We start from the raw sequence: 25,459 nt of genomic DNA on the forward strand, positions 1-25,459 counted from the left end.
CATTGCTTAATTCTTTCCATATGTAAGTGCTTTTAATGACTTTATAATGATGATGTCTGGGATTCCTAACAGGATAAACTAGAAATTACTCAGAAAATGTCTTGTATCTCATTTCCTGTTGATGGGAATTGGGAATAATCATTGGGAATGATTGCTCAGTCTGTAATTTGTACAAAAGGGAAGAGATTTTTCTCTACAGTAATTAAGACAAAGCCATTAATACGACCGATGATTTTTTAAAATGCCTGGTTACTAAACATTTAGTAAAATGCAGTTAGTCAAACCATAAATCACGTTACTCAAACAATGATAAAATATTATCCTGAACGTCTAACTTTGCTTAGAATTATTATCTAATTAATAATGTTAATATAAAATGTATTAACATACTAAAATAGGACAATTTGAAGATATTTTTATAAATGTATAAGGAAATATCACAGAGAGCACAGTAATTGAGAAATAGTAGTGTCTTCAATTTTATGTTTAGTTCTTGAGTTGGCCATGGGAAAAGTGTCATAGTCTAATCAGGCTGCAATAACAAAATTCCACAATTGGGTGCCTTAAAAACAATAGATATTTTTCACTGTTATGAAGGTTGAAGATCAAATCACCAATATGTTCTTTGTCAGGTAAGGGCCCATTTTGTGGATTAGTTGGTCACTCTTGTCTTTGCATGGTAGAGGAGGTAAAGTTCTCCCTCAAGCTTCTGTTTAAAAGGTGCTAATAATATTAATAAGCCCACCATCCCAAAACTTAATCAATCCCTAAAGGCCCAATCTCCTAATTTCATCACCTTGGGGGTCTGGATTTCAAAACTGGAATTTTGGAAGGACACAAACATTTAAACCACAATAGAAAGGAGCTGTCACCTTCACTTAGAGATACAGAGAGCCCTCGGGAAACTTCTGGGAATGGGAGCAGAGAAATGGATGCTTTGATTTAACTCTCCCCTAATTCTGTAATCTGTTATTAGTGTTCTCCATTAGTCAAACCCAAAAAAGAGAGTATGGGGATCATGGTGCCTTGTTGATGTCGTTTATACAAATAAGTTTCCCAGAGCAGTCAGTAAGGAAAATGGTGGAGAATGGATCTGTAGGGGAAAATAACATATACATAGGGTATTCTGTGTTTTCAGACTCATTCCCCATAATGCACATATGCTACCATCCCTCCCTTACCCTTTAATACAAAATGAAGCCTTAAACCAGGATGTGTGTCCACAAACAGTACTCTAGTTTCTCACACTGCATATTCGTCTTGGCCTCATCTACCCCTACAACTCTATCAACTAAAGGCTGATGGCTTTAAAATCTACAATTATGCTCAGACCTCTCTCCTGTCATCTAAATGGCTGTCTGTATCCAAGTGCCTGTAAGTCAGCTTCATCTGGATGCCTCACACTCTTCTCAAATCATCATGACCAAGACAAGGTTAAAATTTCAATGAGCCTAGTTTTTCATGTTTTAAAATGAAGACAGAAATGTTAGAAGAGGCTACTCGGTTATGCTTAGGAGAGGCTTACATAGGTAATTTTGGTTATTATAAAGGCCTGAAAAATTATGACACTATCTGTGGTCCTTATTTCATATTTTAAGTCATAGTTTGAGACTTATGCAACTCACAATGTCCTAAATTTGACTTTTTCCCCTGAATATTCATTCAGTACTTCTATGTGTCGAGAAACTTGTGCTCTTATTTAAGTCTCACAAGCACTCTAAGATGATGAGAAAATTTAGACCTAATTTTAGACATGGCTGCATAGCTGACAAAGGGTGGAAATGAGTTTCAATCCTAGGTAGCTCAATTTCAGAGCATATGAAAACCCCTGTAGTGCAGTGTTGAGTAAAATTCCTTCTTATTGACAAGGAAAAAGGGGCTAAAAGGCCAAGAGCCATGTTTTTCTGAGTCTGATACTCAAGGTAAAAAGATATAACAGGGTTGAAGGAATCTGGAAAAGAAAAATAGGGTAAAAGGAGCTGAAATGCAGGATTTTCAAACATTTTTTTTTTTTAATTTTTAAACCATTGGATTAAACACACTTTGTGCTAGGTATTGAAAATAGAAAAGCAATGAAGTCAATTTTAGTGTAGTAGGTAACATAGGTAAATACGTTTTAATAAATTTTAAATTAAGACACCTTAGAGTATAAGGTTCCCAGAACATTAGTTCCAATAAATATGGACAGAATTCATTCATTCATTTTATTCAGTCAAGCAACATTTCCAGATCACCTAAGACAACATTCTAGAAGCTCGATATATAAAACAGAAACAGAGTTCTTATCGGGAAGAAACTCATAGCCCACTAAAGATGTTTTTGGGGTGATAACAAAATGGAGCTAAAAGATCATGGAAGAATTGCTTAGCCTAGAGTGTTCAGACAATGCCAATATACTTAGGAGTTGCTTGAGCAAAAAAAGTTAAGGCTTTGGGTTGACCACAGAAGATACTACAGTTCAGTGTATAGGTCTAAAAGAGTTTGAACCTTTTACTAAGTAAGACTACCCATTTTTTTCTTGATAGCATAGCCGGTTCACACATTTTTCTGTACCATTGGTTTAGTTAAAATAACAGTAACTCGGATGACAAGAGCATTTTTTTTTCTATTAAAATAGGGATGCAGTTTGCCGTTGCATATCATAGCATGTGGATTAAAGTACAATGAGCTGGATAGGGCAGGGAGATGACTTTGGGACAGTTCGGTCCTCAGCTCTCAAGAGAACTGGAGGCAAGATAGTGGGAGAACACTGGGTGTTGGAAAGAAGCTGAGTTAAACACACGACCTGGAGAAGCCTGGAGGTCAGGGGACTGGAGCTTGTCATCTCCTCTGCTCTCTGAAACTCTCATTTAGAAAACGTCTCTGATGTGACGCATTCGTCACCAGGGACAGCGCTTCTGGCTCCGGAGTCGACCTTTGTACTAGCGGCGCTGGGTTGCCTGGGCAACCCTGTACGGAGGCCGCCACAGTGGCCTTCTAGCCATTGGCTTAGAGGACGCAGCGTCTGTCTGACGTCACTGCGCGGCGCCAAGGGCCGCCGCGTGAAGCTTTATTTGCCCAAACTGTTGCAGCGGGCTGCTGAGCTGTTAGTGCTGGGGAGCGAGCGCTGGGCTGAAGCCCCACTTGGGGTTGCGCTGTGTGGATCGCGGCGAGAGAGAGGCGCGGTAGGAAGGGGCTCTGGAACCGTAGGCCCCGGGCGCGGCTTCCCGGCTGGCCTGTTGCTGGCCTCGCGGGACTCGTTGCTAGGGACCCTCAAGTTTTTGAGCGAGGCGAGCGCTCCTTGCCTTTCCCGGGGTCGCGCTTTGGCTGGCAGCGGCCTTCACCCAAACCGGCTCCCTCTCTCTCCCCGCATTTTTAACCTGTTTTCTTCTTGACTTGCTCATTTTCTAACCTTGACAACACCACGGCCTTGAACTGGGTTGGTTATTTGGAAGTGGATGGTTGTGGTGGTGGTGATGGGGATGTTCAGGATTTATTTTGTGGCAGAAAGGGCGGGTTATGTGTCTCTGTGCTTTGAGTTTTGAAGAAGTTTTAGAGGTGGAACAACACGATATTCTTACGGTATTTGTGTATGTGTGTGTGTGTGTGGGGGGGTGGTTATTAAACTTTTGGAACTTTCTAGACATAGAATTAATAGGAAAAAAATAGGTGGCCTCAGTCTCTGAGAATGTAGCAAACAGTTTAATGCAGTTGTCTCAAAAATTGGGTGGGGGAAGAAAGTACACGTATGGAAAGAGATAGGGTATTTGAGTTGTTCCAAAACTGTGATTGTATGCTTTCCTGTCATTGACTACAGGTGCCCTCAGTACCTTTAAGTCCCCTAAGGGAAATGCGACTTAGCAGTGGTTGGTTCCTTACTTGTCTTTGTGACATAGTTTAGGTGTTCCACGTTAGAGTCTTTATGGATTTTTAATGTCTACTTAGAATCTTTGTATTATTTTGTAAAAGAATGAAATGAATGGTGACCTTGATAGTATTTCTAACAAAAAATATTTCTTACTTCTTCCTCTTTCCCTGTCACTACTGCTTTACAACACCCTCTACAAGTTTACAACATCCTCCAAAAGACTTGTTGAGGGTAAGATGAACTAAGCATTTTTCTTTTACAAACAACATTAAAAAAAAAAAAAACCAAACCTGAGCACACTTTTTTGCCTTTAAGATAAAGTATAATAGGTTAGGGGCTAGGGTTGTGGCTTAGTAGTGGAGCACTTGCCTAGCATGTGTGAGGCACTGGGTTCAATTCTCAGCACCACATATAAATAAATAAATAAAACAAAGGTCCATCGACAACTAAATTTTTTTTTTTTAATAGGTTAAGCAAGTGAAGAAATAAGTGTTTTGGAAATAAACTATGTAACATAGGATATTATGAAAGTATACATACAAACTTGCATCATTTTGTGTGTGTGTTTGCTGAAACTTACAATAAGTATATTTGTTACACATAATATTGTCTGGTATACTTAAAAACTTTGTAAGCTCAATTTCCTAGTGTGTTTTAAGTCTTTCAGATGAAGAGTTTTCAGTGGCTCTGCACTCATTCAAAATAAAAAGCAGTACTTTACCATTAGTTTTTTACAGGAACAACATTTTTACCTAAAGGAAGATAGAAATTCAGCTATAGAATTCCACAAAAAGGTTTTGCAGAGTTTCTAGTTAGGATTTAAAGATGTGCATCATTTTTATGTTTGTGGGTGGGCATCTTTGTAGTGCATCATCTCTTTAAGCTATGACAGCTATTATAATTTTCTTTCTTTTTGCGGGGGGCACGGGTACTGGAGGTTGAACTCAGGGCCACTTGACCACTGAGCCATATCCCCATTCCTATTTTTATTTAGAGACAGGGCCTCACTGAGTTGCCTAGCACCTTGCTTTTGCCTAGGCTGGCTTTGAAGTCAGGATCCTCCTGCCCCAATCTCCTAGGCTGCTGGGATTACAGGCATGCACCACTACAACCTGCAGCTATTATAATTTTCCCTAAAAAGAAATTGAAATTAAAATTAAAATTAGAATTGAAATTAAACCGGATCATCAAATTGATGTAGCCCAAGGTGTTAAACCAAAGTTTTTAAAAAGAAGAAGATATTTAGTCACAGTGGTCACATTAATATTAATGATAATACTAAAACAACAACAACAACAACAAAAACTGTGTACCATGTGTACACAACTTTTCCTTAGCTTAATGTTACAAAATACCAGTGATGATCAGCTTAAAAACAGGAAAGTTTTATAGTGACTCACAGGTTTGGAGGTTTCAGTCCATGTTTGTTTGGCATATTACTTTGAGACCTTTGGTTAGACAGTACATTATAGAGGGAATGGTTGGTAGGGAAAACCTATTCATTTCTGGTCAACTAGGAAGCAAACAGAATGAAAGAGGAGGGACTGAAGTCCTGAGATTTCCTTCAAAGGCATGGTGCCAATTAGCCAGTCACCTAACTTCCTTCTCTTGAGCCTCCGTCTCCTAAAAGTTTAACACCTTCTAGTGGGTAGCACTATGGACTGGGGAATAAGTCTTTAACACATGGACTTTTGGGGGATGCTTTTCATAACTACAGCATACCATTGTAAAGAAAATATAATAGCTAAATTTTATATAATACTTCCAATGTGCAACTATTTCTTTGTTTTATGTTTATTAACTTAGACTTCATCAACACTTAGTATAATTATTGTAATTATTTCCAATTAAAAAGTTTTATAGAATCTTACATCATATTATTTTCCCTCCAGGAGCTTCTTAAAACAGAGGCCAGGCACAATAGTAAGTACTTGTTGAGTGATCACTGAGCTGTCATAGTAGGTTAACATATTTAAATCTTTAGCTTATTTTAGCATATTATCTGAGATTTTTATTATCATATTAGTAGAAAATGCCTTGAGGATGAAGGTAACATGGATATTAAAAAGATGCCTGCTGCTTGTGGGATGAGAATGTAGTCAATGTATTCAATTAAAAAAATTGAAATTAAAATTATTCCATGTGTAGAAATAGCCTTTTCTTTTGTTTATCTGTGCCTAGAACTTTAAGCTGATACACTATGTTTGAAATATTATCTGGCTAATTTTTTTACATGGAGCTTTGTCTTTTTGAAGATTTCTAATTTGTCAAAAAGATTAAAATCATTTTCATGTGAGCAATTATTTAAGAAAGTATTCTTGTTTATCCTGAAGAAGAGAAAACTAAAGAGTATAAATATATCAAAATTTGCTGGGTACAGTGGCACAAGCCTGTAATCCCAGCAGCTTGGGAGGCTGAGACAGGAGGATCGTGAATTCAAAGCCAGCCTCAGCAAAAAGCGAGGCGCTAAGTAACTCAGTGAGACCCTGTCTCTAAATAAAATACAAAAAATAGAACTGGGGATGTGGCTCAGTGGTTGAGTTCAATCCCCTGTAACCCCCAAAAAACAAACACTCAAAATTAGTTCTACTGTCATGTATAACTAAAAAGAACCAATAAAAACTTCTAAAAAAATGGTGTCCTTATATATTTGGAAAGCTGTCACTTGGAAGTGTAAGAGGATTTGTTTGTGTCACTTTCAGGGAAGTGAACTTCTTATACTGCAGTTGAGGGGCAGTGTAAAGTACTATACTATTTTAAACACCTAAACTGGAAAGTTTACTAATGGAAGAATAACTAGTATCATGGAAGTGAGGGAAAAGTAGATAGTAAAAAGAAGAGAAAGAAAACAGTGTTTAAATCAAGTATCATAGAAGTGTACATTTGAGAAACCAAGATTAGGAAAGGCTACATGGAAATTTGGAATGGAGCTAGACCTGTAATTCAAGCAGACAGTTGGGTGTATAAATCTGAAGAGGTGTGTGTTTATTCCTTGCTTGAGGAACAGAGTTAGAAATGATTAGGTTGGATTAAATGGGAACTCTTGGAGTAGGACCTTTGACCCCATCCATCAGTAGAAACAGAACTGTAGAAGAGGGAGAAGTGAACTAGTATTTCCTGGCTGAGCAACTTGATGTATAACATTATTAATTCCTTCGCAACAGCTTTGGTAAGGTTTTATTATTTCTTTCCTTTAATAGGCCAAGAAGTCAAAGCCCAGGGATGCTAAATAATCTGCCTAAATTCATAAATCTTGTAATTGAAGTTGAGATGCTGATCCAGTTATGAGCCCAAAGCCCTGTCTTCCTCATCACATGTTCATCACATCCATAGGGTTGAGTGTAGGAAGTGACGGAAAAGGAGATAGTGAATATCCTAAGATTTTGTGTCTGGAACCAGAAAATTGGTAGTATATTGAATTTAAAAGGATTTATAACTTCAGTGTGACAAACCTAGTTTAAGTGGGCATAAGGAACTTGTCGAACATTGGGTAGAAGACTTCATTATGTCACTGAAGAAGTTGGTCATGATATGCAAGCCATAACATTTAGAACTTAGGAATTACAGAGGCCAAAGAAGATGGAGAGGCCACCCCTCTTAGAGGCTTAGTATATGTTTTCTAGTGTGGGCAGAATATTGCAGTTGATTTTCTTAAGGTATATTTTGACAGTTTATATGGAAAAATGTTTTATACCTCTTGTTTCTTGCAGATTCTTTTTATTTTTTATTTTGCAATTATCGAAACCATTAAAATTGACATAATTTGATCTTTTTCCATTAGTCTTTTCAGGTATTTGGCTATGCACCATATTTTTTTTTTTTTTTTAGTGTCTTCTACTGTATTTTTTATTGCATTCTGTTTTGGTCTTTATGTTGATAACAGGTAAACATATTTCAAAATCAAGTTTCATTTACTTGCAGGAATAAACAAGAAGCTATGCAGAAATCCGAATGCCCTGGAGGTTTGCAGTTGAGAAACAGGGTGACAGGTACAGAACTTTTCTTTGCTGTTTTTCTTTTTTTCCCTGTGGTACTGGGGATTATGTGTGTTCTTCCCTGCCTCAGCTTTGCTTTTTTAAATGGAGAGGCCAAGTTTGTTAGTAAAACATTATATATGGATGTAGGATGACTCTCTTACATTCTCTTTTTTGTTGATTTTCTGTTTTTTTTTTTTTTTCCAGGTAATTATCTTCAAAGGACATCCTCAAGTACACCAGTAAAACAGAGGACTACAATTCAGCAAAGCAAATCCTCATCATCAATAGGTTCTCCGGAATCTGCAAAAAAACTTCATCCTCGACCAAGTGATAAACTTAACCCTAAAACAATTAATCCTGTAAGTACAATAAATATTCCTAAATTGGTAGTTTTGTAAAGGTAATAGGATTTTGCCTGTCAGTGTTGAGCCATTCTGATTGTTGTCCCAATGTTTCTTTTGAGCTAGTTTAGTCAGCTTTGGTATGCCCTATCATCACTAGTCCAAAACTAGTAAAGAGAAGACTAGCACAGGGTACAAGTTTAGAATTAGCTCTTTTTTCCTCTGGAAAAACATGTGGAAGACAAGTAATGACTTGAGATATAAAATTAAATTAAAATGAAGGATTGATTATAAAGCTTAGTTCATATTCTGAGTAATAATTCACAGCAGAAGGAAGGTTTCACTCATGTTGATATAATTCTTGCTAAGAAATTTAAAGTATTTAAAGTTACTTTCAAATAATCAAATAAGTAACTTGAAAACATTCTATTTTTACATTTCTCCATATGATATTTTAAAAATCAGTTATGTTTTTAATATATGGTAATACATTTGATTTTGTAATTTAGTAACTATGTTTCATATGATTATGTTTAAAGTACTATGTAGTAAAATATTTTGTGCCTAAATTCTCTTTTGAGTCACTGATTATTAATGTTGACATTATATGTGCTGTGATTGTTTTAATTCATTGTGATTGGTCATCTCTTACATTATTTGAAAGTAGGTATAGAACTCATCTATTAAGATAACAACAAACTGAAAGGTCGTGAAGTTATATAATCTTAAGAAGGTTCAGCCGAAAATATGTTTGTTGAGATTCTTTTTTTTAAAATTGTTTTAGTTGTAGTTGGACACTATACCTTTATTTTATTTATTTTTATGTGGTGCTGAGGATTGAACCCAGGACTTCTCACATGCTAGGTGAATGCTCTACCGCTGAGCCACAACTCCAGCCCTGTTTGTTGAGATTCTTGCATGAGCTTTGTCTCTGTCATTCTCCTTGCCTGCAAGCTAATTTTTTTTTTTTAAATAAAAGCCTAAAGCCAATTTGGAGAAATTCTACAGATTCTTTGAGCACACACAACATCTGTATTTGCTGGAGAGCAAATGGGAGATATATTGGTGGCTAAAACCAAATATTTCCCTGTATTTAGCACCCCTTCTCCATTGCAACCTTCACCTTGAAAAGGCAGAGTCAGGGAGAGTAGAAAGACCTGTCAATCCATATATGGTTTCAGCCACCTTCAAACCTTCTGAAACATGTTAGAGGCTTAAAACACAAAGCATTGTGCTTTGTTGATGGGACAGGAGTGACAGTATTTTCATTTCTGTTACTGAATGTTAATGATGCATGTATAATACCTCCACAGTGTTCTGAAAGTCAGGGTGTCTATTTGCTTCTCATTTCAACAGGATTAAAATTTACTGGGTATTACAGAGTGGAGGTGATAGAAATATTTTTGTTTCATTTCAGTTTGGTGAACAGACAAGGGCTCCTTCTGCATTCTCAGCTATTTACTCTAAAGGAGGTATTCCTTGCAGGTAAAATCAATACAATTTATAACTGATCATATTATTCAAAATAATTGACTAAAATCAATACTGTATTCAGTTTAAACATAGTGAAAGTTTTAACTTTCAAGGTTGAAATAAAGATGATGTATTACTCTGGCTGTTGAATTGATATAGATCCCTGGACATGTTCAAGATAACCTTAATTCTAAAATGTAATTACAGAGTTCTGTGGTAAAGTACCACCTAATTGAATGAACCACTTTTAAAATAATCAATTTAAGCATTTATACACTTGAACAAAAGTTAAAGTTGACAATTTAATGAAGTAATATTCTTAATAACTCCATGTGGCTGCTTTTACTTCCTTTGCGTATCATTCCTGCTACATTTCTTCATAGTACATATATTTTAGCCTGATCTTGATGATAGAAAATTTTATTTTCATTGTGGAAAAGCTAGTCACAGTAATATTTTTTCTTTTAGTTTTATAATTAAAAAAAATAGTTTTAAATGGTATTTTCAAATTTTAAGTGGAAAATAAGCTCAAGATATGTTTTTCAATTATTTGTTATTATTCCATATTTGAATTCTGAATTAAACCCCATTTCAAGGTTTTTAAGTGTCTCTTCCCACCAAACAATTGGTTTTGCTGAAAATGTTCAAGTAGCATTATAGAACCTCTTGCCTCTTGCTTAATATAAAAATAACACTAAAGAAGAAGCCAAGAAATCAAGACTATTATAAAAACTGTGAGGAAATATGTGGGAGTGATTAAAAAGATTGTGGTCATGGTTGCGGCAGTGGCTTCTTGAGCATGTTCATCTACTGAGATTTATCAAATCGTGTGCTTTAACTATGTATAATTTATTGTGTATCAGTTATGCCTCAATAATAGCAGTCAAAAAGTGGGGGGAGCAGCAGATACTCTAATTCAGGGGCTTCTGCTTTGTAAACCTGAAGGGGCTATTATTTCACCTCTTTAACAAGGACTAAACCTGATTTGCCTTCAAATTATTACTATTAGGGTTAAATGATCTCTATCTGAAAAACAAGGTTTTTTATAAATCATTACTTTTCCTAATTATTATACATTTGAATTTTTCATTTCTATAGGTTATCTATTTTGTTATAATTGGATTGAAAGATAATCTGCTAGAGCATTTGTATTAAGATTCACAAATAATAACATACTTAAATACCATAATTGTAGATTTAACAAATATGGAGTTACCAAACAATTTTTTCTGAAAGAATAGGACTTTGCAAGATTATAGACATTATGTTTTAAAATGTCCTTGTAATAACTTTTAAAGTTATGATATGCCAAGTTGTATATCATGGAAAAAGTAGATAATTCTAATGTGATTATACTCTTCTAATATATATATTAGAAGATCACTGCTTAATACATAATTTATATTTTCCTTGTTACCTTCACTGACTTTTGTATTTTAGATTGGTACATGGTTCAGTAAAACACAGACTACATTGGGACTGTCCTCCTGAAAACCTTCCATTTGATCCTCTTCTTATTACTTTAGCTGAGGTAAGTATTTCATTTCTCCTGAATATTGATGGGAAAATATTTAAAAATTGAATTCATTACATGCTATATTATAGCTTTTCAGTAAATCTCATTCTGTACTTTTGAAATAAGAACCAAACAATAGACATTAAAACACTATTCTCCCTTAGGAAGTAATTAGGATTGTTGTGTGTTTATTAGAAATTGATTAACCAGCTTTATAAATATGAAATTAGTCTAATGGGGATTTGTAGATAACTGGTTGAAATATTCATATTCAATTCAAAGAAACAAAAATACATAGAATCATAATTAGAAAGATTCTTTTTTTTTTTTTTTTGTACTAGTTAAAGCAGGACAGCAGGAACTGAAACTTAAATGACATTGGACACTAAGTGCTGGTTCTGTCTCTATACAATCAGTTGTGTTAGTATAGTGCATTTCTAAGGGAGTTGATACTGACTACCTTAAAGTCCATTTGGAGAAACCTATGGATGTGTGATCTATTTGTAAATTTCAAGGAGAATATCATGGAGGTGATTTCTGTAAAGGATTTTTAAAAATCTTCTGATGGGGTTCCCTTAGGTAATTTAACATCTGGGTCAGGGAAAAAGCTGACTAAGTCTTAGTTTCAAGTGAATGGACATATCTCCTGTGAATTTTATTCCTAGAATTTGAATCAGAAGTTGAGAACTTAATTTACCAATTGTCTGACATTTAAACTTAGTAACTTGCCATATTTAAGAGTCAAGGATCATTTTGTTGTTGTTAAAAGCAAATTATTATATTAGAATTTCGGTGATATTAGTATAAACAGGTAATATCATCTATATAAAATAAGTCTAGTAGTAAGTAATATCGTAAGTGAAAACATGACAGTGAGTGAACTCAAGTTCTTTTTTCTTTGTTTTTAAAGAAACACTTGCACTTTCTGAAAAAACTGGGGAGGAACAAGTAGGAGCAGGACAGAAAAAGTGGATAATTTTGCTTTGTGAGATTTTTAAATTATAATAAAACATCAAAATCTATAGTTCCTATAGTTTTCAATTTGCACTTAATTTCTTAAGTGGACTTACTACTGAAGATTTACCTGTTGTTTTTAATAGGACTTTGCTTTTCTTAATTTATAACTGCTTACAGAATTATTTTGGTATTATAAATAGTATATTTTCCAAGATCTGAGATTAGGCTTATTCATGCTGTTACAGCTATAGGCAATAAGCAGTCTATTTTGGGGGGCGGCACCCTATTTTGAAATTCATTTTTTTTTTGATAATAACATTTTTAAGGAATTAGTGATGTTTTCTTGGTTTTTAAAATGACCTTTAAACATTTTATATATAATAGCAAATTGTATTTTTTTTTACATTTTTTATTTTATTTTTTTCAATTGCAATTTTTTTTATTGGTTGTTCAAAACATTACATAGTTCATGACATATCATCTTTCATACATTTGATTCAAGTGGGTTATGAACTCCCATTTTACCCCAAATACAAGTTGCAGAATCACATCGGTTACACATCCACATTTTTACATAATGCCATATTAGTGACTGTTGTATTCTGCTACCTTTCCTATCCTCTACTATTCCCCCTCCCCTTCCCTCCAATCTTCCCTCTCTACCCCATCTGCTGTTATTCAATTCTCTCCCTTGGTTTTTTGTTTCCCCCTTTCCCCTCACCATCTCTTATATGTAATTTTGTGTAACAATGAGGGTCTCCTTCCATTTCCATACAGTTTCCTTTCTCTCTCCCTTTCCCTCCCACCACTCGTCTCTGTTTAATGTTAGTCTTTTCCTCATGCTCTTCCTCCCTGCTCTGTTCTTAGTTGCTCTTCTTATATCAAAGAAGACATTTGGCATTTGTTTTTTAAAGATTGGCTAGCTTCACTTAGCATAATCTGCTCTAATGCCATCCATTTCCCTGCAAATTCCATGATTTTGTCGTTTTTTAGTGCTGCGTAATACTCCATTGTGTATAAATGCCACATTTTTTTATCCATTCATCTATTGAAGGGCATCTAGGTTGATTCCAGAGTCTAACTATTGTGAATTGTGCTGCTATGATCATTGATGTGGCAGTATCCCTATAGTATGCTCTTTTAAGGTCCTCAGGGAATAGTCCGAGAAGGGCGATAGCTGGGTCAAATGGTGGTTCCATTCCCAGCTTTCCCAGGAATCTCCATACTGCTTTCCATATTGGCTGCACCAATTTGCAGTCCCACCAGCAATGTACAAGAGTACCCTTTTCCCCACATCCTCGCCAGCACTTGTTGTTGTTTGACTTCATAATGGCTGCCAATCTTACTGGAGTGAGATGGTATCTTAGGGTGGTTTTGATTTGCATTTCTCTGACTGCTAGAGATGGTGAGCATTTTTTCATGTACTTATTGATTGATTGTCCTCCTCTGAGAAGTGTCTGTTCAGGTCCTTGGCCCATTTGTTGATTGGGTTATTTGTTATCTTATTGTTTAATTTTTTGAGTTCTTTGTATATTCTGGATATTAGGGCTGTATCTGAAGTGTGAGGAGTAAAAATTTGTTCCCAGGATGTAGGTTCCCTATTTACCTCTCTTATTGTTTCTCTTGTTGAGAAAAAACTTTTTAGTTTAAGTAAGTCCCATTTGTTGATTCTTGTTTTTAACTCTTGTGCTATGGGTGTCCTATTAAGGAATTTGGAGCCTGACCCCACAATATGTAGATCGGAGCCAACTTTTTCTTCTATCAGGCGCAGAGTTTCTGATTTGATATCAAGCTCTTTGATCCATTTTGAGTTAATTTTTGTGCATGGCGAGAGAAAGGGGTTCAGCTTCATTTTGTTGCATATGGATTTCCAGTTTTCCCAGCACCATTTGTTGAAGATGCTATCCTTCTTCCATTGCATGCTTTTAGCCCCTTTATCAAATATAAGAAAGTTGTAATTTTGTGGATTGGTCTCTGTGTCCTCTATTCTGTACCATTGGTCCACCTGCCTGTTGTGGTACCAGTACCATGCTGTTTTTGTTACTATTGCTTTGTAGTACAGTTTTAACTCTGGTATTGCTATACCTCCAGATTCACACTTCCTGCTTAGAATTGGTTTTGCTATTCTGGGTCTTTTGTTTTTCCATGTGAATTTCATGATAGCTTTATCTATTTCTACAAGAAATGCTGTTGGGATTTTGATTGGCATTGCATTAAACCTGTAGAGAACTTTGGGTAATATCACCATTTTGATGATGTTGGTTCTGCCTATCCATGAACAGGGTACATTTTTCCATCTTCTAAGATCTTTTTCTATCTCTCTCTTTAGGGTTCTATAGTTTTCATTGTATAAATCTTTCACCTCTTTTGTTAGGTTAATTCCCAAGTATTGTATTTTTTTAGAGGATATTGTGAATAGGGTGGTTTTCCTCATTTCCATTTCAGAAGTTTTGTTGCTTATGTACAGGAATGCCTTTGATTTATGCGTGTTGATTTTATATCCCGCCACTTTGCTGAATTCATTTATTAGTTCTAGTAGTTTATTTGTAGACCCTTTTGGGTCTCTTAGGTATAGAATCATATCTTCCACAAATAGTGATATTTTAAGTTCTTCTTTTCCTATTTTTATGCCTTTAATTTCTTTTGTCTAATTGCTCTGGCTAGTATTTCAAGGACTAAATTGAATAGAAGTGGTGAGAGAGGGCATCCCTGTCTTGTTCCAGATTTTAGCGGGAATGCCTTCAGTTTTTCTCCATTTAGAATGATGCTAGCCTGAGGCTTAGCATATATAGCTTTTACAATGTTGAGGTAAGTTCCTGTTATCCCTAGTTTTTCTAGTGTTTTGAAGATAAAGGGATGCTGTACTTCGTCGAATGCTTTTTCTGCATCTATCGAGACAATCATATGGTTCTTATCTTTAAGTCTATTGATGTGGTGAATAATATTTATTGATTTCCGTATATTGAACCACCCTTGCATCCCAGGGATGAATCCTACTTGATCATGGTGCACATTTTTTTTGATATGTTTTTGTATTCGATTCGCCAGGATTTTATTGAGAATTTTTGCATCTATGTTCATTAGAGATATTGGTCTGTAGTTTTCTTTCTTTGAAGTGTCTTTGTCTGGTTTTGGGATCAGGGTGATATTGGCCTCATTGAATGTGTTTGTAAGAGCTCCTTCTTTTTCTATTTCTTGAAATAGCTTGAAAAGTATTGGTATTAATTCTTCTTTGAAGGTTTTGTTAAACTCTGCTGTATACCCATCCGGTCCAGGGCTTTTCTTGGTTGGTAGTCTTTTGATGGCTTCTTATATTTCTTCCTTTGTTATTGGTCTGTTTAAATTGTGTGTATCTTCCTGACTCAATCTGGGCAGATCATATAACTTAAGAAATTTATCGATATCTTCACTGTCTTCTATTTTATTAGAATATAGAGTTTCAAAATACTTTCTAATTATCTTCTGTATTTCTGTAGTGTCTGTTGTGATATTGCCTTTTTCATCCTATATGTTAGTAATTTGAGTTTTCTCTCTTCTTCTCTTCGTTAGCATGGCTAAGGGTCTGTCGATCTTATTTATTTTTTCAAAGAACCAACTTTTAGTTTTATCAATTTTTTCAATGGTTTTTTTTGGTTTCAATTCTGTTGATTTCTGCTCTGATTTTAATTATTTCTTGTCTTCTGTTATATTTGCTGTTGTTTTGCTCTTCCTTTTCTAGGGTTCTGAGATGTAGTGTGAGTTCATTTATTTGTTGTTTTTTTCTTTTTTTGAGGAATGAACTCTAGGAAATGAATTTCCCTCTTAAAACTGCTTTCATTGTGTCCCATAGATTCTGGTATGTTGTGTCTGTATTGTCGTTTATCTCTAAGAATTTTTTTATTTCCTCCTTTATGTCTTCTGTAACCCATTGATCATTCAGTAACATATTGTTTATTTTCCATGTGATGCAGGATTTTTCCTTCCTTCCTTTTATCATTGATTTCCAGTTTCATTCCATTATGATCAGATATGGTGCATGGTATTATCTCCACACCTTTATATTTACTAAGAGTTGCCCTATGGCATAATATATGATCTATCTTTGAGTAAGATCCATGTGCTGCTGAGAAGAACGTGTATCCACTTGATGATGGTTGATATATTCTATATATGTCGGTTAAGTCTAGGTTATTGATTGTGTTATTGAGTTCTATAGTTTCTTTATTCAGCTTTTGCCTGGAGGATCTACCTAATGGCGAGAGCGGTGTGTTGAAGTCACCCATAATTATTGTGTTGTGGTCTATTTGACTCTTGAACTTGAGGAGAGTTTGTTTTATGAATGCTGCCGCACCATTGTTTGGTGTATACAAATTGATAATTGTTATGTCTTATTGGTGGACGGTTCCTTTTAACAGTATATAGTGTCCTTCTTTATCCCTTTTGATAAACTTAGGTTTGAAGTTGATTTTATTCAATATGAGTATGGCCACTCCTGTTTGCTTCCGAGGGCCATGTGAGTGGTATGATTTTTCCCAACCTTTCACTTTCAGCCTGTGTATGTCTTTTCCTATCATATGAGTCTCCTGAAGGCAGCGTATTGTTGGATTCATTTTCTTGATCCAGGTTACTAGCTTATGTCTCTTGATTGGTGAGTTTAGGCCATTAACATTTAATTTTACAATTGAAATATGATTTGTACTTTTTGTTTGGCTAGATTTTACTTTTTGGTTATTTTCTTCCCCCTTTACTGAGATACCTCCCGCTGTTAGTTTTTCAATTTTTCAATTCCTCTTCTTGTAGTATTTTGCTCAAAATACTTTGCAGTGCTGGTTTTCTGGCTGCGAATTCTTTTAGCTTTTGTTTATCGTGAAAGATTTTAATTTCATTGTCAAAATCTGAAGAAGCTTAATTTTGCTGAATACAGTATTCTTGGTTGGAATCCATTATTTTTCAGCATTTGAAATACATTGTTCCAGAATCTTCTGGCTTTCAAAGTCTGTGATGAAAAATCAGTCGTTAACCTAATTGGTTTACCCCTGAATGTAATCTGCCTCCTTTCTCTCGTAGCTTTTAATATTCTCTCCTTGTTCTGTATGTTGGCCATCTTCATAATTATATGTCTTGGAGTTGGTCTATTATGGTTTTGAATGTTTGGGGTCCTGTAGGCTTCCAGGATTTGGCAATCCATTCCATCTTTCATCTCTGGGAAGTTTTCTAGAATTATTTCATTTAATATGTTGTCCATTCCTTTGGTTTGAATCTCAATGCCTTCTTCTATCCAGATGACTCTCAAATTTGTTTTTTTTTTATGACATCCCATATCTCTTGAATAGATTGCTCGTGGGATTTAAGCATCTTTTCTGTGTTGACTATATTCTTTTCAAGTTGATAAACTTTGTCTTCATTATCTGATGTTCTGACTTCTACTTGATCTAGTCTATTGGTAATATTCTTGTTTGAATTTTTAATTTGGTTTATAGTTTCCTGCATTTCTAGGATTACTGTTTGATTTTTTTTAAGATCTCTATCTCTTGGTAAAGCTCGTTCTTTGCCATTTGAATTTGTTGTTTAATTCTTTTTCAAAATATACTTTTATTACTTGGACTTGCTGTCTCTTGTCTTCTCTAATATTCCTTTCTATCTGAGTTAGGTATGCCTTGAGTTCTTTCCCTATCCATGCTTCTGATGCTTCTACGTCCTCCTGAAGATTTAAGTTGTCCTGCATTGTTTGTACTCCTTTTCTTCCCTTGTTTTTCCATGATGTTCACGTTACTTTCCAGCTCTGTTTGACTGCTGTGTTTTTGCTTTCTCCTATAAATTTGTTTTGGCTTTGTATATCTCTGTTGTCTCTCCTTTGTGGTGGGAGATTATGCCTAGAGATGTTGGGCTTTATTGTACTTTAAAGCTGATTCATTCAATTTATAAAGGGCTTCCGGATTCTGTATGCATATAGTGATTTGTTGTTTGTTCTTAGGACTTTATGTTTAGGTTAGGTGCTATGAAGGTATAAGGGTTAGTATGTCTTGGCTACTTTAGAAGGTTGCTCTACTGAAGGGGGATACTAACCGTCGATTGGATCAGGGTGTTGGTAGTAGCTAGGTATTTAGGAGCCCTATAGACAACCTCGAAACATTCACCTATTTGCATTTAGACAATTACCCATAATGGAGAATGTAATGCTTGGGATGAAAGTTGGGGGGAAGGGGAAGGAAGGTGCTTTTAAATAGAAAGAAGGAGAGGGAGATAGATAGAATAGAGGAGAATGGAAAGAACAATAAAACTTGAAAGGGGAAAGAAAGAAGGAAAAGGGGAGAGAAAAAATAGAATAAAATAAAATAAGAAATTAAATTAGGTCTTAGAGATCCGTTTTCTTCTCTTCCCGTAGGCAGAGCTATGCCCTCCGAGCTGAGTTTTACCCTCTATGTGTAGACAGCAATCCCTGTAAGGCGGCTCCTGGGAGTCTCTCAATCCTGTTAGTCCAGAGCTGTTTCACTTCTCTGGCCCCTCCTCCCCTTCCTCCTGCCAGCCAGCCAGGTCCTGTTCACCAGAGGTGGTTCCCCAAGGATCTGGTTATACTTTCAGCCCCATTGCGTGCCCTATTCCCCAAACGACTGAGCACTCTCTCTGTCGTTCATCTAAGCCCCAGTGCTGTGGAGCTGTGGTCTGGGAGTCAATAGTTTAATTTTTCCGGACCCCTTTGGTGGCACGCCCTGGGAAGCTGGCGGCTAAGACCTTGGGTGTCGCCACTGGTGGTAATGTGAGTTGGGGGTCGAGAATCCCCTCTGCTACCCTCAGCCCCTACAATCACGACCACTCCGCTGGCAGTAGGAGGAGTTGGGGGTCAGGAGTGCCCTCTGTTTCCCTCCGCCCCTACCATCACGCCCTCTCTGTTGGTGGTTGGGGGAGTTGGGGGTGGGGAGTCTTCTCTGCTTCCCTCTGCCCCTACAATCACACCCACGTCACTGGCAGTAGGGGGAGTTGGGGGTCGGGAGTCCCTTGGCCCTTAGGGTCATGCCCACGGAGAGATTTTTGAAGTTTCCCGGTTGTTTGTATCTGGTGTGGGTGTGAGTCACACACCTGCTAAAGTAGATTCTGCTGGGAAGGAATCTCATTGGCCGAAATCTGGTGACTTCCCCTCTCTGCTATGGTGGGCCCCTGGCTCCTTGCCGGAGTATCCGAAGGGAGGGGTGGGACTGACTTGTCTCTGGTCTGACTCAATCTCTGGTTTTAGCTCCCAGTTTGCTATTTCATAAAGGCTTGGTTAGAGTCCCTTCACGTAGCCTCCTGAGGCAGGCGGGCGGGGCCATTCGCAGAGCCGGGCCAGCGGGGGCAGTTCAAACGTTCGCCGCAACGGGAGGGCAGTGGCCGTTCGGCGGTGGCCGGCAGGACTGGACCCATGCGCCTCGTGGCCGAGATTCACTCGTCTGGGACAAACTGACACCTCCAATAAACTTACTAATTCCCGGCAGGTCTCCTTTCAGCGGAATTTTGCTAGAAGTTTCTCAGCAGGTAGAATCTAGGCGTATTAATGGGTCTCTCTGATCCCGTTACTGTGGAGGTATTGAAAGTGCTGCCTCCTAGCCAGCCGCCATGTTGGGTCCCGCAAACTGTATTTTAGACAATTCAAAATTTACGATATCTTTGTGTATTACAGCAAATCACAGTGTACAGTGAATGTTTTGATTTGGGAAGTCCTTAAAGGTACTCTGACTTTAGACAACATAAAGTCAGTCCTGTTTGTGCCTAATATCCAACACCAAAGATTTTATTTCTGTATTGGGTAGAATTTTGTCTTTCCCTTCTATTCACCTAGTAATTGGTTAGTAGTATAGACAAACCACCCTTGAAACCCACTTGATCTCTTGACCTGCGATTCATCTCTACAAGAACAGAATACGGGTACTTCTAAGAAGATAAAAACCTATGGTTCAAAATGATGCCTATGTGTTTGGCAGCATAGTTTTCAAAAGCACAGTAGTGTTGAGGAAAGGGAGTGGTAGATGACTGAAAGCAGTTAGGTGTAAAGGATGAATCAGTTGAAAATTAATATTTTAAATGATGACTTTGCAGCCAGTTATAATTATTCAGTTCACGTATAATTAGTCAAACTGAAGGAGTTTTGTTGCTACTTTTTTTTGTTTTCCTATATTTTATGTTTTTGAAAAGAGATATCTCTATCTTGATTTACAGTGATTAGTTAAATCATGAAATAGTACTGTGTAATTATTTCTAGTGCATTTAGGGTGAAACACATCATGAGAAATGATCTACACAAGCTTATACCATATTTTCACTTTATATTCCATTGTTCAAAATGACATTTGAAATTTTATAGTGCTTCTTGCAGTATAAGAGTTGGCTTCTGAATATCTTAATATAAAATATTTAAATATGAAGGAAATGTGGATTAGGAACTCATTAAGTAAGTTTAGAATTATTTTAAAAACGGGTCTAATAGGCATACATAAAGTGGGAGGGCTTAAACATATTTTTAGACTAATTTGCTGGCTTTCAGATATTATTTGGGAATAGATATAAAATGATTTTGGTATTCTAGTGGTTTTCATATGCTTTTTTCTCTTTTCAATTTGCTTTTCCCTTCCCTCCATTTCTCCTTTCTCTGACTTCTCTTCCTGTCCTACATTTTTTTCTTGGTTCCTTTATTTTCTTCATTCTTTTCCTTTCAATTAATTCTAATCCTATCATTTTTCTTACTGTTTTTCTTTTCCTTTCCTTCTGTGTGAAGAGATTTCCCCCTTTTGTGTATGTCCTTTATTCCATAGTTTAGTGTAATTGAAATGTGTAATTACTGAAATTATATGATTAGAAAAACGATTATACTTTTGATTTTTTTATTTCATTTTTTAATTAATTTTTTATTTATACGTGACAGCAGAATACATTACAATTCTTATTACACATATAGAGCACAATTTTTCATATCTCTGGTTGTGTACAAAGTATATTCACACCACTTCATGTCTTCATACCTGCACTTTGGATAATAATGTCCATCATGTTTCACCATCATTTCTAACCCCATACCCTCTCCCTTCCCCTCCCATCCCTCTGCCCTATCTAGAGTTCATCTATTCCTCCAGTGTTCCCCCTCCTTACCCCACTATGAATCAGCCTCCTTATATCAGAGAAAACATTCCTCGTTTTTTTTTGGAGGGATTGACTAACTTCACTTAGCATTATCTATTTTTAATTCCATCCATTTACCTGCAAATGCCATGATTTTATTCTCTCTTATTTCTGTATAATATTTCATGGTGTATATATGTCACATTTTCATATCCATTCATCTATTGAAGGGCATGTAGATTAGTTCCACAGTTTAGCTCTTGTGAATTGTGCTGCCATAAACATTGATGTGGCTGTGTCCCTGTAGTATGCTGTTTTTAAGTCCTTTGGGTATAGACCAAGGAAAGGGATAGCTGGGTCAAATTGTGGTTCCATTCTCAATTTTCCAGGAAATCTCCATACTGCTTTCCATATTGGCTGTACCAATTTGCTGTCCCACCCACAATGTATGAGTGTACCTTTTTCCCCACATCCTCGCCAACACTTATTGTTGTTTTGTCTTCATAATAGCTGCCATTCTGACTGGAGTGAAATGAAGTCTTAGAGTGGTTTTGATTTTCATTTCTCTAATCGCTAATGATGAACATTTTTTCATATATTTGTTGATTGGTTGTATATCTTCTGAGAAGTGTCTGTTCAGGTCCTTTTCCCACTTATGGATTGGGTTATGTGGTTTTCTAGTGTTTAGCTTTTTGAGCTCTTTTTATACCCTAGAGATTAGTGCTGTATCTGATGTGTGAGGGATAGAGATTTGCTCCCAAGATGTAGGCTCTCTGTTCACCTCACAGATTGTTCCTTTTGCTAAGAAGAAACCTTTTTAGTTTGAGTCCATCCTATTTATTGATTCTTGATTTTAATTCTTACACCAAAATAGTCTTATTAAGGAAGTTGGGGCCTAATCCCACATGATAGAGATACTTTTTTTTTCTATTAGATGCAGTGTCTCTGGTTTTATTCCTAAGTCCTTGATCCATTTTGAGTCGTTTTTTTCAAGGTGAAAGATAGAGTTTAATTTCATTTTGTTGCATATGAATTTCCAGTTTTCCCAGCAGCTTTTGTTGAAGAGGTCTCCAATGCATGTTTTTGTCACCTTTGTCTAATTTATGGGTTAGTCTCTGTGTCCTCTATTCTGTACCATTGGTCTACCCGTCTGTTTTGGTGCCAATACCATGCTGTTTTTGTCACTGTTGCTCTGCAGTATAGTTTAAGGTATGGCATAGTGATGTTACCTGCTTCACTCTTTTTGCTAAGGATTCCTTTGGCTATTCTGGGTCTTTTATTTTTCCAGATGAATTTCACGACTGCTTTTTCTATTTCTTTGAGGAATGTCATTGGGATTTTGATTGGAATTGCATGAAATATGTATGGTGCTTTTGGTAGTATGGTCATTTTGATAATGTTAATTCTGTCTATCCAAGAGCAAGGTAGATCTTTACATCTTTTGAGGTCTTCTTTGACTTCTTTCTTTAGGGTTCATATGTAGATCTTTCACCTCTTTCCTTAAGTTGATTCCCAAGTATTTTATTTTATTTTATTGAGGCTATTGCAAATGGGATAGTTGTCCTTGTTTCCCTTTCTGAGAATTTGTCACTGATATTCAGAAATGCCTTTGCTTGATGAGGTTGGTTTTATATCCTACTACTTTATTGAATTCATTTACTAGTTCTAGAAGTTTTCTGGTGGAACTTTTAGGGTTTTCTAGGTATAATATCATATCATCAGCAAATAGACCAATTTGAGTTCTTCTTTTCCTAGGGGTATCTTTTGTCTAATTGCTCTGGCCAGTGTTTCAAGAACTGTTAGATAGAAGTGGTGAAAGAGGGCATCCCTGTCTTTTTCCAGTTTTTAGAGGGAATGCCTTCAATTTTTCTCCATTTAGAATGACATTGATCTGGGGCTTAGCATAGATAGCCTTTATGATGTTGAGATATATTCCTGTTAGCCCTAATTTTTCTAGTGTTTTGAACATGAAGGGATGCTGTATTTTGTCAAATGCTTTTTCTGCATCTGTTGAGATGATCATATGATTCTTATCTTTAAGTCTATTGATGTGGTTAATTACATTTAATTGATTTCCATATATTGAACCAACCTTGCATCCTTGGGATGAATCCCACTTGATTGTGGTGCATGATCTTTTTGATATGTTTTTGTATTCAATTTGCCAGAATTTTATTGAGAATTTTTGCATCTAAAGTTTTGTTTTGTTTTGTTTGTGTGTCTTTGCCTGGTTTTGGAATCAGGGTGATATTGGCCCCATAGAATGAGTTTGGAAGCACTCTCTCTTTTTATATTTCCTGAAATAAATTAAAGACCATTGGTATTAGTTCTTCTTTAAAGGTCTTGTAGAACTTGGCTGTGTATTCATCCAGTCCTGGGCTTTTCTTGGTTGGTAGACTTGATGGCACCTTCTGTTTTGTCACTTAAAATTGATCTGTTTAAATTGTGTATATCACCCTGATTCAGTTTGGGCAAATTACATGACTTTAGAAATTTTTTGATGCCTTTGATATTTTCTAAACTTCGAGTACAAGTTTTTAAAATAATTTCTAATTATCTTCTGTATTTCTGTAGTGTCTTTTGTGATATTTCCTTTTTCATCACGTATTATAGTAATTTGAGTTTTCTCTCTCCTTCTTTTAGTTAGCATGGCTGAGGGTATGTCAATTTTATTTATTTTTTCAAAGAACCAACTTTTTGTTCTATTAATTTTTAAAAAAATTATTTCAATTTCATTGATTTCAGCTCTGATTTTAATTATTTCCTGTCTTCTGCTTTTGGTGTTGATTTGTTCTTCTTTTTCATGGGTTTTGAGATGTAATGTTAAGTCATTTATTTGTTGACTTTTTCTTCTTTTAAGGAATAAACTCCATGCAATGAACTTTCCTCTTAAACTGCTTTCATAGTATCCCAGAGATTTTGATATGCTGTATCTGTGTTCTCATTCACCTCTAAACAGTTTTTAATCTCCTCCTTGATGTCTTCTGAAACTCACTGTTCATTCAGTATTTAGTCTCCATGTTGTTGGAGTGGCTTTTATTTCTTATTTTATCTTTGATTTCTAATTTTGTTCCATTATGATCTGATAGAATGAAGGATAATATCTCTACTTTTTTATATTTGCTAAGAGTTACTTTGTGGAATAGTATATGTTCTATTTTAGAGAAGAATCCATGTGTGCTGCTGAGAAGAAAGTGTATTCTCTCCTTGAAGGATGAAATATTCTATATATGTCAGTTAAACCTAAGTTATTGATTGTATTATTGAGTTCTATAGTTTCTTTGTTTAGCTTTTGTTTGGAAGATCTATCCAGTGATGAAAGAGATGTGTTTAAGTCACCCCAAATTATTGTTTTGTGGTCTGTTTGACTCTTGAACTTGAGAAGAGTTTGTTTAATGAATGTAGATGCTTCATTGTTTGGGGCATATATGTTTATAATTGTTAAGTCTTGTTGGTGTATGGTTCCCTTGAGCAATATATAGTGTCCTTCTTTGTCCTTTTCAATTGACGTTAGCTTGAAGTCTACTTTATTTGACATGAGGATGGAAACACCTTCTTGCTTCCACAGTCCATGCGAGTGGTATGATTTTTTCCAACCCATCACCTTCAATCTGTGGATGTCTTTTTCTGTGAGTCTCTTGGAGGCAGCATATTGGTTTTTTTTTTTTTTTTTTTTTTTTAATCCTATCTGCTAGTTTGTCTTTTGGTTGGTAAGTTTAGGCCATTAGCACTGAGGGTTATTATTGAGACATGCTTTGTATTCCAACCATTTTTGTTTATTTTTGGTATTTAACACGACTTGGTTTCTCCTCTGATTAGATTTTTCTTTAGTATAATACGTCTCTCTGCTGATTTTCATCATTGTTTTTCATTTCTTCTTCTTAGAATATTTTGCTGAGGATGTTCTGTATTGCAGGTTTTCTAGTTGTAAATTCTTTTAACTTTTGTTAGTTATGGTAGGTTTTTATTTCATCATCAAATCTAAAGCTTAGTTTTGCTGGATATTAGATTCTTGGTTGGCATCCATTTTCTTTCAGAGCTTAGTATGTGTTGTTCCATGATCTCCTGGCCTTGAGGGTCTGGGTTGAAAAATCTGCTGAGATACGAATTGGTCTCCCCCATATGTGATCTGATTCCTCTCTCTTGTGGCTTTTAAGATTCTATCCTTATTCTGTATGCTAGGCATTTTCATTATAATGTGCCTTGGTGTAGATCTTTTGTAATTTTGTACATTTAATGTCCTGTAAGCATCTTGTATTTGGTTTTCCAATTTGTTCTTCAT

At 35.9% G+C, this 25,459-nt stretch overlaps 1 protein-coding gene across 8 annotated transcripts in view; it reads left to right on the top strand.

Annotated features, from left to right (window-relative positions):
* Window positions 1-2,999: 2,999 nt before the first annotated feature.
* Window positions 3,000-25,459, top strand: part of Pacrgl (parkin coregulated like) — a 29,187-nt gene continuing 6,727 nt past the window's right edge. For 2 of the 8 annotated variants that reach the window (XM_005318929.5, XM_078021134.1), the window contains exons 1-5: window positions 3,000-3,164; window positions 7,769-7,836; window positions 8,029-8,183; window positions 9,583-9,650; window positions 11,079-11,169. In XM_005318929.5, the coding sequence (XP_005318986.1) occupies window positions 7,785-7,836; window positions 8,029-8,183; window positions 9,583-9,650; window positions 11,079-11,169 (366 nt within the window). In that variant the 5' untranslated portion in view covers window positions 3,000-3,164; window positions 7,769-7,784. The other 6 variants (XM_021722050.3, XM_013355851.4, XM_021722052.3 and 3 more) reach the window with 6 other exon arrangements.

Source organism: Ictidomys tridecemlineatus, chromosome 9, assembly GCF_052094955.1.
Source record: "Ictidomys tridecemlineatus isolate mIctTri1 chromosome 9, mIctTri1.hap1, whole genome shotgun sequence".
Taxonomy (NCBI): Eukaryota; Metazoa; Chordata; class Mammalia; order Rodentia; family Sciuridae; genus Ictidomys; species Ictidomys tridecemlineatus.